The 16,117-nt window shown below is 37.3% G+C and overlaps 1 protein-coding gene across 1 annotated transcript in view; it reads right to left on the bottom strand.

Moving 5' to 3' along the window:
- Positions 1–201: 201 nt before the first annotated feature.
- Positions 202–16,117, bottom strand: part of LOC134848506 (stomatin-like) — a 331,343-nt gene continuing 315,427 nt past the window's right edge. Inside the window, exons 2-6 of the mRNA XM_063865987.1 lie at positions 12,226–12,301; positions 11,469–11,642; positions 10,795–10,877; positions 5,965–6,224; positions 202–1,872 (exon numbers count right to left, since the gene is read on the bottom strand). Of these exons, the coding sequence (XP_063722057.1) occupies positions 1,587–1,872; positions 5,965–6,224; positions 10,795–10,877; positions 11,469–11,642; positions 12,226–12,274 (852 nt within the window). The 5' untranslated portion in view covers positions 12,275–12,301 and the 3' untranslated portion in view covers positions 202–1,586. The remainder of the gene's footprint in view (positions 1,873–5,964; positions 6,225–10,794; positions 10,878–11,468; positions 11,643–12,225; positions 12,302–16,117) is intronic.

Here is a 16,117-nt window from a genome sequence, read left to right as displayed (position 1 = left end):
CATCGCTACCTATATAAGAGTCTGAACTACGTTCATCGACTCTTAATCAGAAAACCTATATAGACACAATTCGAGCGGAAGAGGCGTCCTTTTGTTTATCAAAAACTTGCAAAATGTTCTTAATTATCTTGATAAAATCGAGTCTTCACAATATTTAAACATTTGTGAAATTTCATGCTCAAATCTCTCAACAAAACCAGATGTTCAAAACAATTTAATTGGACATTCAAGTGAAAATTTGGATAAAAAGATTTGCATTGGGCTCAATTTTAAAACTGCTGGAGCTTCTATAGAGTCAGATCAAAAGCATGCAGGAAACCAATTTGATTTCACTTTTGCCAGTAATCTGATTGAAACAAAACATTCAATATCAATCTTTAAGGAAAGCGTAGAAAATTAGACTCTGTAATGGGTTAAAACATCAATAAAAATCATTTACTTAAACTGGGCAAACAATTCTTTGAAAAACGAATCATTCTTTTTTGAGTCCATGTGCTTTTGCTTTATAACTGCATGTAAATATCCCTATTACAGCAAACAAACTGCATGATTTTCTTTCATCGATATTTTTATTTCAATAGTTATGGATGAAAAGTCGCTTCCTCCCCTGCGGAAAAAAAAACTACTAGGCAACGCAAGCTTATGTAAGCAAGGTTGGCATAGACACGAATACAGGTCGATAAACTTGCACTAGCGAATTTTATAAATAGCTGATGTTTAATTTGTTTTTACCATCATTGCAAGTTTCCTGTTAAAGAATGTATAATAACTTGAAAACTGCATACAAAAGCTGTTGCTATATGATTTATTTTAACAATCTTTCCTATTTGTATGCTGAAAAAAGTTAATTATCAAAACGCAGAGAGCATAAAAAGGAAAAGGACAAGGAGTAAGTGGTTATTAGCGGATTGTTTGACCATGTTGATTACGATTTCAAATTGAATAGACTACAAATTACAATCGATCAACAGTTTAACAGGAGCTTCTCGGCGCAGTTTCACAAAATAATTGATCCTGTTAGAAGTCGAAAGTGTTTTGCTTCGAGACAAAATGTATCCTTTTTCTTAATTAAAACTGTTGAAACTAACATGATCACCACAAAAGATACAAAATTGAACTTTGTGATCAAATTCAAAAAGCCACTAAACTAAGTTGAGAGCACATCAAACCAACGAGAAAAGAACGGCGATAATTTCTTACACTACAAAGTTAATAGCAGCTTCTGATTATTGAGATAGCAACTACTAGCAAATCGATATCTTCAAGGACATAATTTTTTTGATATTAAACGTTTTATAGAAAAAGTTGTCTCTTACTGAACATCCAACATCGAAATAAAAATGTACAGATCAACTTCATCCACGATTTTCAACATTAATTAAGTTGTTTTAGTCAGGTGGGTAAATTTACAAAGAAACATTTGAAAGGTCTGTGCGATAGATTATGAGTAGTTACAAAAATACACTAAGAGCTGAGAAACGCAAGTTTTACTTGATCTTCGAAGCTCCCACGTTACGTGCAGTTTTCAATTGTGCGTGTAGTAGATGTGGTAGTGGTTTCTTGACCTGTCACTTGTTTATTTTTGTTTACATCTTAGTTCCCTTGCTTCCCCCTTGTCCCTGGTTCAGCATGTCGATCGGCAGGGGGAAGATAATAGTCGAGTTCTTCTCCGCTGCGATGGTGCTCAACGTCTGCAGGTATCTCAGCTGCAGTGCCACGGGAGACTCGGCGATCACATTGGCCGCTTCCTTCAGGGCTCTTGAGGCATTGTGTTCTCCCTCGGCTGCAATGACCTTGGCCCTGGCCTCTCGCCCCGCCTCCGCTTCGGCGGCCATGGCTCGCTGCAGTTGCACAGGCAGACGCACATCCTTGCTAAAATACAATTCAAGATCATTTAAAAAGATCTCAATATCGGCCACTGAATCACTTAATCATAATTGAATGAGCAAAGTGTTATCTTTATCTCGTTCCTTTTTGATATACATTTCAAAAACATTAATGCCGGTTGCTGTGCGAATATCACAGTAAGTTCCGACCAATAACTTTGACCCATTTTCTCCATTTCTTCTCGAATTGAGCGTAGTTTGTGAAGATAAATTCTTCATTTCCTAAAACTTTAATACAACTTCTAATAGAAAACTGCATTTTAATTATTTCGGCAAATTTATTTTTTTAAATTTAAAGAAAGTAATTCAAATAAGTTTTTTTCCTCGACCTTTTCTGATGATCACTTGCAGTACATGACTTCGCCTAGGCGACAAAGTTCCCCTTGACTTTTAGTGGTCAGAAAAAAATTCAGCTTCAAAACATGATAATTGTTGGGGGTCAATTTTCAAGACTTGGGCTCGATTTTAACAATACCACCTTCCCATCAATATCAATTTTGACCCATTTTAAATGCATCTGCTTTGTCCTTAGCGTTAAAAAAACTGTAAAAAATTATCGTTGCATTCATCACATGTTTTCATGGTGAGACTACCTTTTACGCGCGTGTAGTGTAACCATTTCTAGGCGTAAGAGTCAGATGCATCTACTTGTCCTGCAGATATATCAACAGCGCTTACAAATTATGGAAAAAGTGGTTGCACGTAACCAAAACATGCTATATTTTTAAGCACATTGTTATAAACCATCAAAATGCATCAAAAATATATCGTGTCTCCAGCATGAAAATTTGGCACTGATTATATATGCCAGAAAATTCTACAAAACGTGCGTCACTTCTAATGTTTAGCTTCAATTTTCTTTACGTCATAATGATAAAATGCTTCAAATGGTGCTTTTTTAAAATCTGAATAGTCTTTGAGAGTTCAATAGCTGCTGAGAATAGTGGTCAATTATTCATTGAGGCAAAGCTGCGCTTGAATATTTGTTAGACAAATATGGACTGCAATTATACGATTTGATTTTGAGCATTAAAAACGTATCCATAACAACGATTTGCGAAAAGATATTGAGAGTTCTTATGCAAACAGTCGAAAGGAAGACTGAATGCTTGCAAGGCATAGTTTTCAAGTTTTTTGGTCTCAATTTATTTGCTGTTAACAATTTTCTGTCCATTTTCAAAAGTTGAAAAATCTTCATCAACACCAAAATTCAAAGAGTTTTCGCTTGCAAAAGGGATAAATGACGATTTGATGATATATTACAATCGATGGTAAGGTCAATTAGAACAGCTGAATCGCTTTTTGTTATACTTCGCACATTATTTATAATTTGTTCCAAATGCCAATTTTTTGGGAAACAAGTTTGAATTTTGAATTTTTCAATAGCATTTCAACTGGCACAGTAATGTACTATCTTAGCAGCATGTACAGTTGATTGAAAGTGAAATGACTCTATTATGCATAATAGTTCTTAAATAAAATACATGCACTATACTCAAAATTACCACCTATTGTAGCATATCACCGACGATTTATCACTTTCAAAATTCGCATATAGGAAACTTTCAAATTTTACAGTTGCTCGAGTATTGAGAGTGAAGAGTAGACTTGATTATAACATTCAAGGTAAAAACTTTTAAGCACAGAAGCGAAGCCTCGTATTAAGCCTCGAATAGGTAAAAACTCGGCTACGTCTCCCGCACTCACCACTCAACCACGGACGCTTCATAAACCAACCACTCGAGCCACAAATAAAGCAGAGAACAGATGCTATAAAATTTCCAATGATTTTGATGAACATTTCTATTTGTTAGGTTAGAAAAGAAAGAAGGTTCGCACTAATACACTACGCTTCGCAAGCTCGCCAGTGTTTATACCGACGAAGACAAACCAGATGCAGACAAGTGTGTTGAACAAAAAACTCTCGGACCAAGCAAACACGCAACGCAACCCTCTCACCCTCCCAAACCGCAGTGCTCAGCAAATTTAATAGAAATCAAACGCTGGTGTGGAGGATCTTAATATGGTCTATTTGGGGGGAGGATGTGCACTCAATTCAAACTATCTTTTCTTGGTTTTCCCTTTTTTGTCATTGTGTCCTTCTATAGTGTACTTGAAACACGGCTAGCAATTTTGGAAGAACGACTAAACAACCAAAGTGATATTCCAGAACATTGGCTTTTTCCGATCAAACAAGACAATAACGCTGCTGGGGCGGGGGCAAGCAAGAGTACGTTTCAACAATTTCATATTTTGAAAACTGTCAATTTGAAACAAATGAGCGCAGTTTTATACAACCACGTAGTCTAGGCTGCGAACTAACCCTGTACAAATACCTATAACTTGAGTTGAGGCGAGTTGGTCTAAATATTGTGTATTTATACACATAATATATCCCATGGCACGATGTATTTCTTGTTGTAAAAGTTGTAAAAAAGACTTGTAAAAAAAATTTGCCGCCGAAGGGATTTAAGCCGCCGACATCTAGAGTTGGAGATTTGGGTTTTCAAAATTGTCCCACCTTAAATTTCTGTCTTCCAAACTTCAGCCACCAAGGAAGCAGATAAAAACTTGCTATTAAATTGCTACAAAATTGTGCATCTTAGTTTAGAAGAAAGTAAACTCGTTATAGAGCGCAAGTGTTTGCTAATGTAAAAAATATCGAAAAAATTTAACTTCAAATTCAAAACTGTTTCACCAAATGCTACTTCAACCCCATAAATTTAAGTCAAAACACGACCAGATTTTTTCCCAGAACATTTTTACCTTGACACGAGCATTATTATTTCGATAAAGGCTCTTTTCTCGGAATTCTTCTTTTTGTCAATGTCTTTAAATTTATTAGTTGAAAATCGGCTAGCAACTTTTGTCACTGTAGAACCACTATTTTGCATTTGTTGAACCACTATCTCTCCCCAAATTTTGGCATTTGCTTGATTACATTTGCCAAATTAAACAAAACAATGTCCGGCCGTGACTCGAACCTTACAGCTAATGACTCACAGGCGTGTAATTTACCCATAGACCAAGTAAAAAAAACGTGGTAGATATTAAGTTTCCACGCAGAGGCGAAGCTGCGCTTCGCAAACACCTGCAAGAACACGACCAAAAAGCAGCTATCAAGTGAAATAAGAAAAAGTTGAAAGAAGCCTCGAATTAGCAAAAACTCGGCTACGTGTAGGACTCGAATCTGTGACCTACTGCAATCAAGAGATTTTGAGACTCACGCACTATCCAATAGGCCACGCAAGCTTAACAACCAACAAACACTAGTCACGATAACAATGGACAAACACTAGTAACGAATAAAGCAGCTACATATGCTAATATATTGGCAAAGTTATTCAGCAAAAGTGGCATCAAATACAGATAAAATCAATTTTGCAAGTAATGATTAGGAAGATCACAAATTGAAGTCATCCACACTAACTTTGGATGTAACAAAATGCAAAGCATAAAGCCACATTAAGTATAAATCATGCATTTCAAAAAATTGCGAGATATGTTGACTTAAAAAAATTCTGAAATCGAGTTTTCATTATTGTTATGTTGTTTGAAACAAATCACTTTTTTCGGTTCATTTGATGAATTAAAAATGCATCAACTGTGTTAACTTATTACTATTCGAATGTCAAAGCACGTTCTATCAAAAAGCTGTAAAGGTGCCCTAAAAGTGGAACCAATATTTGTGACTTAGATTGGAAAAAAGAAGCTTCGCAAGTCTTATGATTCCTCTGAAAATTTAGAAAATGAAATTCCATTTTTCGAAATTAGAAGTATTTCAATCTTTTCATGATCTCACACTTTTGCTGTTCGATAGTGGAGTTTGTATTCCTTTTCGCAAAGAAAATGAAGTAAAGAAATCATGACTCAAACAGCGAAAAATCAAACTCATCGAACAAAAAATATAGCAAGATATATAAAGTGAAAATCCCTTTGCTCTTTTACACTTAAAAATCAAACTCCAGTTTTGAGATCGTAAAATTTGAGACTTGCTACTAATTACAAAATCATGAGCAAAAAAGTGAAAATTCACTTCGTTCATGGGCCTTTTTTTTAAATATAACATTAGTCTTACATTTCGACTCTCTCCACCTTCACTCCCCAGGGATCAGTGGCCTCGTCCAACATGGACTGCATGGTGCTCGAGATGGTGTCCCGGTCAGCCAGGATCTCCGAGAGATTCTTGGTGCCTAACACATTCCTCAGAGTGGTGGCGGCCAGGAGTTTGGTGCTCCTGTTGGCGTCCTCCACATTCGTGACAGAGATGGTCGGGTTCGAGATACGGTAGTAGACGACAGCGTCCACTGCCACAGTCACGCTGTCTTTGGACAGGATCTAAACAATCAGATCGACTCTTATTTTAACTCGTAACTCCCCTCACTCCTTAAAAAATTGAAGAGATGAACGTCACAAACATAGCCAATCGAAGATTGGAAAAAAGTAATGAAACCAAGTAAACATAAAAAAAACACTGACTTTCTTAAAAAACCCTCAACTTTGGAATTTCAAAAAAACAGAAGATGCCGTTTAAGCTCTTTGAATTTCTAGAACAATTTATGATTGGCGATTTCTTGATAACATGAACCCAACTTGAGAAAACTGGATCAACAGGTAAAGTTTTTATTCCGCTGGGAAATCTTAAAAATAAATTCCACTATCGAAACTAGAACGTTTTTAGCGCCATTTCCACGTTCGTATTTGGAGAGTGCTATTTGCGCCACTTTCAGCAGATGAATTTCAACTGAACTCAAAAAGTGCATCCCTCATTACATCAATATTTTAGGATTTTTCCTGAGAATAAAAAAAAACAAAAAAAAATCAGCAAGACCTATATAAGAGTCTTCACTACGTTCATTACTCTTAAAAATCGGACTAGGTTATTTAACTATATCAAACACCATCCTCGTGCTTCAACCCAACCCACTAATTCTGCCTAAGTTATTAACCAAGAGATGTAAATTTATCCGCTAAGCACTGCATATACTACTCCGAATCAAAACATGCAAGTTGCGATGTGAAAAATGGCCGCGAAAAAATGCTACATGTTACAATCACATCAGTCACACTTGAAACTCTAACATTTCAATTACAAAAAGCTTAGTTTCCAAGAAAACATTAGTTGAACAAACAAACATCAGCTCCCAATCGCACAAAAAATGTCCATTCATAAGCTAGATACACAAGGGGGTATTCAACATTCTTCGAGCATATTTACATAAAAAGTTGCACCCTATTGGTGAATAAGCACACGAGATCAACCACTTAATCGTCATTACCTTGGTGCACCTTTTTAGGAGCCAAAGTTTGTGAAGTTACACTAAAACTTTTTACTCTATCAAAGACTATCGGTTTATTCGAGAAATGCTAAGTCCCATTTCGTCCGGACAATCAAAAAACTTACCATTCAATAAAGCATATCATAAAAAAATGCTAATCATTAAAAAAATACTTTCAGCTGCTCATTAGACAACATTTTTGAACGCATCAAACAAAAATATCTGCTAACATCTAGAACCCATCCTCCGGCCTGTCGATTCTAAAAAATCCAATAGATTTCAGAACATTTGCACCAAAAATGAGCACCCAACATTAAATGAGTTGAATTGTCGATCTTACAACTCAATGCCTTGAGTTCTAAATCAAAACATTGCAAGCATTTGTTTGCATTTTGCTTCATGTTTGAAGTTGATAGTCTCTAGTTTCTGTTGATCAAGATCCACTATTAATGCCGGGTGCCCACTTGTATAATGAAAATTCAACTTAATTAAACCTCATATCTTAGAGCAATGACAGTCTGAATTATGACCCTCAGTGTACATGCTAGATATTACAAAAAAAGCTAATGCGAGCTTTGCAGCGCAACACTTGCTATACGGCACAAACAGCATGGCAAGCAAACAGACACAAAATAAGACGGAAGCTACTAAATCAGAAAAAAAATTTGAAAAAATGTCTCTAACTTTCATTTTGAGGGAAAGAAAAACGTTCAATAATACAAGTACCAGCTACAGTTAGCACTAAAAAGAAAAACAAAGCGTCAAAGCGATAATACTTTTGCAGACATCTGTTGAACCTCCCCGCCAATGCACACAGACGCACACACATAGAAGTCTTGTTTTCGCCGATCAGAGCTTGTTCCCAAGCCGTTTAACTCAATAAACCGTTTTAAGCGTATAAACAACGAAAACTTAAATTTACAACCAAGAGAAGAAACAAATTTCGACATAGAGGTGAAGTTTCGCTTCGCAAACACTAGCGAATCACGACAAAAAAGCAGCTCTATAAAAAGCTACTAGCAGGCCCCCTGCAGCTAAAGCTGCTCCTGAAAGATGACAACGTTTACCTCAAAGAGAAATATAGGTTGGATGGATAAATATTTAGCTAGTTGTAAGGATGGTCGGATGGACCACTGGCTGTATGCTAAAAGGATGGATTGAAGGCACAATGGATAGCTAGACGGAGACATGGATGGCTGTCTAGATGATGCCAAGACGGTTAGTTGGATGGATGGAGATATAGATGGCTTGAGTGATGGCTGGATCGAAGACTGACTGGTTGATTGTACGGATAGCTTGATGGATGGATGGCTAAATTGATAAGCGGAGGGAGGGATGGATGACTGGTTGGTTGAAAGGCTAGATGGGCGGATGGCTGGATGGATAGCCAGCTTAAAGGGTGGTTAGCTGAACGAATGGCTGATAGCGGAATTGAGAGATGACAGAATGAAAATTTGGCCTGGCGAATTGATAGCTTGTGGGATGGAAGGCTTGGATGAATGGGTTGTTTGACGTAGAGATTGCTAGTTGGGTTGATAGCCAGATCGACCATGGATGGCTGCATGGATGGATGCGGGATGGATGGAAATGTAGATCGATGGATGGCTAGATCGACGATAAACGGCTGGGTTTAGGACGACTTGAATAAATGGATGGACCGTCGGGTGATTAATGGCTGGCAGGATTGATGGATGTCTGTAGTGATAGATAGAAGACTGGTTAACTGGGTGGATGGAAGGCAAAATAGATGGATGGCTAGATCAACCGAAAGATAGATGAATGGATTGCTGAATTGACGGACGGATGGCAAGATGAACGGATGGTTGGTTGAATTGATCAATTGATGGCTAGACGTATGATTGTTTGATAGATGGATGGATGGCTGGATGCATGGTAGCCTAGAGAGGGGCTAGACAGGCAGAAGGGTCAATTGATGCATGGATAGCAGGGCAGATGAACAAATGGATGGCTGGAGAGATGAATGGAGGGATGGATGGTTGGAGGATGTCTGGTTGGATGAATGGCTGGCTGGATGGATTGCTAGACGAATATATGGATGAATCAATAGCTGAATGCATGGATGGCTGATTAGTTGGACGGATGGCTAGGTGAGTAGGCAGATAGCGGGTTGGATGATTAGATAGATGGATGATTGGGGCTAGATGGATGGCTTGCTTGATGAATGAATATCTTGATAGATGGCTGGACGGATGGCTCGCTGAATGCATGGCTAGATGGAATTGCCGATGAATGAGTGGCTTGATGTATGGATAGCTGGTTGGATGGATAGCTAGATTGATGGATGAGTCAATTAACAAATGAATGGCCTGACGGCTGGTTGGATGAATCGCTTGATGAAAAAAAGGCTTGATCGATTGGATTATGGCTTAATGAATGGATTACTAGTCGGAAGGAAAGCTAGGAGGGATGACTTGTTAGATAGATGGATGTCTCATTAGATCTAAGAACACAGAAAGGATCCGAGTAGAAAACTTAAAGTCTTCATCTGCAACCTCCGTTAGTAAGTAACTTCACATCTCAACGCCATAGCGTAAAAGTTTCAATAAATGAAAAAAAAAAATCAAATCTGAGCTTTTTATAGTTTTTTCAATACAACGTCATACCTACAAAACTAATAAGTTTCAAGCTATCATCGTATAAAGGCCGTATCTGCAACTCCTAGACAACTCTGACATCTGCCCACAAAAGTTCGCCAATTTCAAATATTTGAAAATAAGTTTTGTGTCGAAAAACCATATCTCTGAGTATACAAGCATTGTGCAGTCAATTTCGGAGGCAAGGCTTGCAACATCTGAGAGTATCATGGCAAAACCAATTTTAAGATTGAGACTTCAACTTTCGTGAAAACTTTCCAAATTTTTCTGAAATCATTAAAAAACATTATAAAAAACGAAAAACCTATAAAGCTAAAAACAAAATTGAGCAGTCATACTTGGAGGCAAGATTTGCAACCTCTGAGATATAAATATATTATAGATAAGAAGGCGTACAAATAAGCCTCGAATGAGTAAAAATTCTACTGTCTCGGATTCCATTTGCGACCTAGAGATTCTGAGTCTCACGCACTCACCACTCAGCAACGGAAGCTTAAAAAATAACAAACACTCGATACAAATAAATCAGAGAACAGATGCTCTGAAATTTTAAATGCTACAGTTCGTGATTATAGCAAAAGTACCACCAAATAAGTGAAAACTTTTAATGAACATTTTCATTTGCGAGTTAGGTTGCGAGTTCGGTAAGTCTATTAGTTGAGAAAATAACCGAGTAGACAAAAAGAGCCGACAAAATGATTCGGTGATTCTGTTATACAAATTGCTAGCCGAAAAAATATATGTTCGATTTGATAACGCTTGCTAATCACAAGCGTAAATAATATTTTAAAAAATCAATTCCGTTTGGGGTACTTTCCAGATTTGCAAAAATTTAATTCGGTTCTTACAAAATTAATAAATCTGCAGCAGCTTTATTACTTGAGTAACTTGAAGTTTCTATCTATTTTTGGGGTTGTTTTGTAGGATAGTGCACTGCTCCTGTTGTGCCAGCAAAAACAGGTGAAACGAGAATGTATAAAGGGAAGAAAGACACAAATAATGAATCTCACTCACCTCCTGTGGAGGGACGTCGAAAGACACAGTTCGCAGGTCAACCTTCACATAAGTGTCAGTGCAGGGGATGACGAAGAAGATGCCTAAATCACAACATCATATCACACTCTACAACGGCTCTTTTAATTATTCCACCCTAATTCGCAAATATCGAAATACGAAAAAATTCAGGAAAATGCTCGATTTTCATTGGTTGAAATTGAATATATCGCTGGAGCATAGTTTGCGCAACGCATTCAGCAAAGCAGTGTCGCGCATATGAGCAATTTATGGTTACGAAAAAAAGACCTCTAGATTCGTAGATCTGTAGATCATTGACCCTCGAGAATAATTTTCGCTCTTTCAAGATTTGCCGTCCTTCCTCGTTGTGAGGTTGAAAAGCTTCCCTCGGTAATTAGCTGCTCTACAATTATTAATTACACTACGCTCTCAGATTAGGTTCGAAAAATTTAGACAAAAGATCCGATGGCAAACAATGGTAGCCCAATTGAATCCTCTGCTGTTACACGATTCCAAATTGCCAATAACTGAGCCCCTGATTTATTAGTATCCGGATTTTTTCACTGGAATGAATTTCAACCAATCATATTCGAGCCTTGTCTAATTTGCAAACTACGAGAGAGACCATTTTTGGACTGTAATAGTAAAGACCTCGCAATTGTGGCGATTCTTACCGGGTCCTTTGGCGCCTCCGCCCAGGATACGTCCGAGTCTGAAGATGACAGACCTCTCGTACTCCTGCACGATCTTCACAGTCATGAACACTGCCACTGGGAACGTGAGCACCACCATCACCACTGAGACGAGGATGATCAGCTTCCCACAGATTCCCTGGTCCTCGTCCCCTTCTGAGAACAAATGACAGATTGCAAAAGTTTAATGCTAAATTACAACTTTAATTAACATTAGAATTACAACTGTATGACTTTTTATGAAACAGCCACCGATGAAACCGGTCTCGTAAAAATTCTCTCCTAAAATCCATAGAAGGAGGTTTTAACATTTCACACTATTAAAAAAAATTAAGAAAAATTGAAATACTTCACATGAAAAATTCATCAATCTGGACGAATTCTGAAGTTAAATTTCAAGTGGCTATGAGATTTAGATGACTGACAAAAACAGCATAAAAAATAACCTGGTTGGAAAAAACGCATCGATATGGAAGAAATTCTATCGATAATGGAAGCCAATGTAGAATTTAATCCATAATGGTAAATTGGACTCAAAATTACAAGCATTTATTTCATGAATTTAATTTATGTTCAGACAAACCATTTTTAAGAGTAAATTCCAAGGCATAAGATATTGCCTTGAACTGTCTCGGACGTACAAGCGCATTAATTCACAGACATTGAATGCTTCACAGTAGAAGCAAACGATAATTGCATGTTACCCATCACCTATTACATATGCTACTGATCAACTTACCGGATTCTCCATCCTTGAGGTGACGATTTTCCATATTCACACTGGTCATAGTTTTTGTGGTCGGTCAAATAAATCTGAAAAAATTGTGCATGAAATTTCAAGCACGTATTTAGATCTAATTAACACAAACTTGAATGAAAAAGAAAAACAAGGCGACTTCGCAAGCGGGAAAATGGTAAAAAAACAGCTCTACAAAACGGTAGAAGAAATATCTACACAGAGGCGAGGCGGAGCTTCGCATCACTTGCGATACAACAAAGCGTAGCATTGCAAGCTACCAAATACACAATGACATGGAGAAGTCGAAAAAAAATTGAAAAAATCAACAATTTTTATGAAATACAAAATATTCAACCTCAGAAAAACAGACCAGGACACAACCACTAGCATTAAACAAGCTTCCGCGCGTTCACTAAGCAAACATGACGTGGTTAGACGATAAATTGATCCGAAAACAAAGAGTGCCAGAGGAAATGGTCAAAAAAAATTTGTGCGATTAAAAAATTTGAACTTTTCGGCCGAATAAAATTTCTAAGCGAAAAAAAAAGGGAAATATACCATTCAGAGATAGTACATTTACAAAACTACAGGAACCAAAAACGCAAAAAAAATCATAAGTTTGGCAACTAGGCCGACCAAATATGAGCCGACAAACTATAGTCTGACTATTCAATTTTTCCCGAAAAAAAATTAAAATTCAGATACTGAAAAAAAAACAAGATCCGGCCGGGAATCGAACTCCAAGAAATAAGGCCAAGAGAGAAGGGGCGTGGAAGTTGCTAAGAATCGATGATAAAGTCGAAAACAGTGATTGTGACAGGACTAGTTTTCAAAAAATTTGAACATCAGTTTCCATTACACAGTGTAAGAAAAGTTGTTTACGGGAAAGTCTAAGTGTGGAATGATTATTTGAATGTCGCTTTTTGAATTGATACGCCCTGCTGAAATAATTCGCGCTTAAGCGTTGAGCATCACGAATGTATAACTCATACAAACTTTTTGATAAAGTAGACCAGCAAATTGACAAACTTCAATCTTCCCAAAATTTATGAAAAACGATAGCAGGTTAAATACTTTTACATTTAGGCTTAGGGTGTGAATGGCGAACGTTCAGTGGTAGTATAGGCTTTAGGACTAGTGTCCAAGGGTTTTCACACTTCGTTTTCATCCGGCACAAGTTTGAGTAGTTTTTCCCCAAAATTTTCGGGTATTCTGTCTGCGCATAAAGGAGGATTCCACCTAATTTTTTGAAAACTAGTCCTGTCACAATCACTTTTAACAAAGGAAAAGAACATCATTAAATGTCCTTTGTGTTAAATGTCATAAGCCGTCCATATTTGAACTGCTTTTGATGGAAAAAGTGGTAAGTTGACAGAAAAACATTACCTACGTTGTGTAATGAACTAAAATATCCAGTCGAGTCTAGTATCTCCCATACTTTAGTCAGGCTACAACTTATAGCGTGATTAAAACTATTGCTGACCACCGCCGTTGCTCATTAGCATTTCTTTTTGAGAGGGCTGTGAACAATTGTTCTTCGTTTTCTTAACTTCTCTGGTTTACGTTCATAACTATCGCGGCTATTTTTCTTCTTTCCGAAATTGAATTACTGCTCAATTTTTTCATTGTTTCAATTGTATGAAAACCAAAAGCACGTATTTCTTTTGTATAAATGACACTTTTATAAAAACTTTGAATGGAAAATTATGAAACAAAACAACAAACCGCAAATCGAGTCTAAGTTTTCCCCAATTTCTTAGTCACACTACCACCTTTAGCCGACTTGAAAATCTTGTTGACCCCGCCCATTGACATTGCTTTTCGACCAATGCCTGTGAACATATTGCTCTTCTTTTTCTTAACTCCGAAACCCTTCGGTTTACAAGAACTTTTTTGCCTAAAGCTGGTAATTTTAGCAGAATGATCAATTTGCGTTGTATTGAATTCTTCACTTTTATCATCAATTACTATCGCGACAGCTTCGTTTCTGTTTTCATTAACTGAATCTTTAGTCACTTTGTTTTTCTTTTGACCGACACTTTTCACTGAATGCCTGGCGTGTGAAAGATACGATTCTAATAATTCTTCTTCAGTGAGCAAGGAGTCATTGATTATCTCATCGAACTCCCTCATTTTCCTATCTTCCATTCTCTTTTCCAAAAGAGCTTCTAAGTGAGGATTTTGCCCATTAGCCGAAAAGCGACCAAATTTCATTTCTAAGCATTGATTGAATGATATAATGGGAGGAAATTTTTCAACAGGTTTAAACTGATCTAGTCCTGGGATGTCTAACACCCAGTATTCGTCATTAGTGGGCGCAAAAAGAGTCTGTTCAGATTGTTCTTTGTCTATTTCTTCAGCTCTTGTCCGTCTCATGAACTTCATTTGCTTCAAATATTTCGATATTTCTTGTCGAGGCATACCAACTCTTAAAAATATGCGATTTAGAAGAGGACAATTTATTGAAGGTAATCAGAAGGTCAAAAGTATCATAGTAACCGAGGTTACAGTCAGGAGTCCCTTAATCGCGTATTCCAGTCAAAATCCTTGGAATTTTATAGATATGGAAGTGATAATGATATAAGAAGATGAAGTGTTTAAGTCATTTTCAATTAAAATCGATACGGGTTACGTTTCTTCAATAAGAACACGCAACTCGGCACGAGAAAATATAATATACAAGTGTTACAAATAAAAAATTTCGTCGAAAGTTATTTCGTCATTTATTGTTCTGAGTACGCAGCGGCATTTGCAATCTGTATTGCCAGGGAGATTCTCTGTTTCAAAATGCTGCCTGCTCTGTGTTCCTCACTGCATATGCTTAGGTTCTTACAAAGCTTGCTCAAAAAAATTTCTCTGCTGGGGCCAGCCGCGCCCTGAATTTCAAAAGCTAGCGGTTGAAAAAGATAAATATCATCTACAAGAGCTTTAAACTTGTCATTTTTTCGCTCTTCCGCTTCAGCGGCAGCCGTGCCAGGGTTACAAACAGAAAATTTCTGACATTAAAGTTTAGTACATGTTTAAACATGACTAAAAATTGCAATTTCTGAAAAATGTGACATTCGACCAGAATGGCCAAAATGCAATTTATGCAGACTTCGAATTTTTAGCAGTAGGCCTTCCGGATTGACGATTATTAAGAATTAGGAACGTTATTGGAACGATTGGCCAAACGGTGAGGGCTAGAATATTCTGGTATTTTAAAATTTCAAAAATTCGAATTATGACGTCATAATTCTGAGAAACGTCAGAAACGGCCATTTTGACTAAAACGAGAAAGAAAAAGAGAACAACATTAGCTGCGCTAGCAACAACAACGAAATTGAGATCGGAAAACAACAACGAGTTACAGAGTAACAGAAGAACACTCCGAGTTGCAACTATTGTGCTGCTACAATAGTTGCAAGGCCGTTGCGAACAACGGTGAAGGGTGAGAGACGACCTTCCGGATTAAGAGAAAACCAGGATTAGCGAGCTTGATCCAGCGGATTCATCAATCCGGAAGGGTAAAGGAACTGAAACTTTTATCCTGTTACATAAACTTTTAGCTTCCTGTCATGTCCTGACTTGAATTTAATTAATATCTGGATTCACTTTGATAGGGATGAGAAGCTAGGAGTTGGGGGAAAGGGTTGATCCATCTTCGATGGAGATGATGATTTTTATCTACTGAACAAAAACAAGAGGGTAATATAATAAATAGTAGTAGCCCTGTTTTTAGGAGTGACCTCGTGGTCTGGGGATACTGAGACCCAGCCATGAGCTCACTTTTTCTGCATGTAATCTAGTTAATTTGAGTGTTTTGACCGAAGCCGAAGGCAGTAACGTTTTTGTCGACCCGATGATAGAAAAGACCACCGAAAAGTACTGGCTTGGTAGAGACGGTGAAAAG

Source organism: Symsagittifera roscoffensis, chromosome 6, assembly GCF_963678635.1.
Source record: "Symsagittifera roscoffensis chromosome 6, txSymRosc1.1, whole genome shotgun sequence".
NCBI classification, from domain to species: Eukaryota; Metazoa; Xenacoelomorpha; order Acoela; family Convolutidae; genus Symsagittifera; species Symsagittifera roscoffensis.
This window is presented reverse-complemented; position numbering and strand designations above follow the sequence as displayed.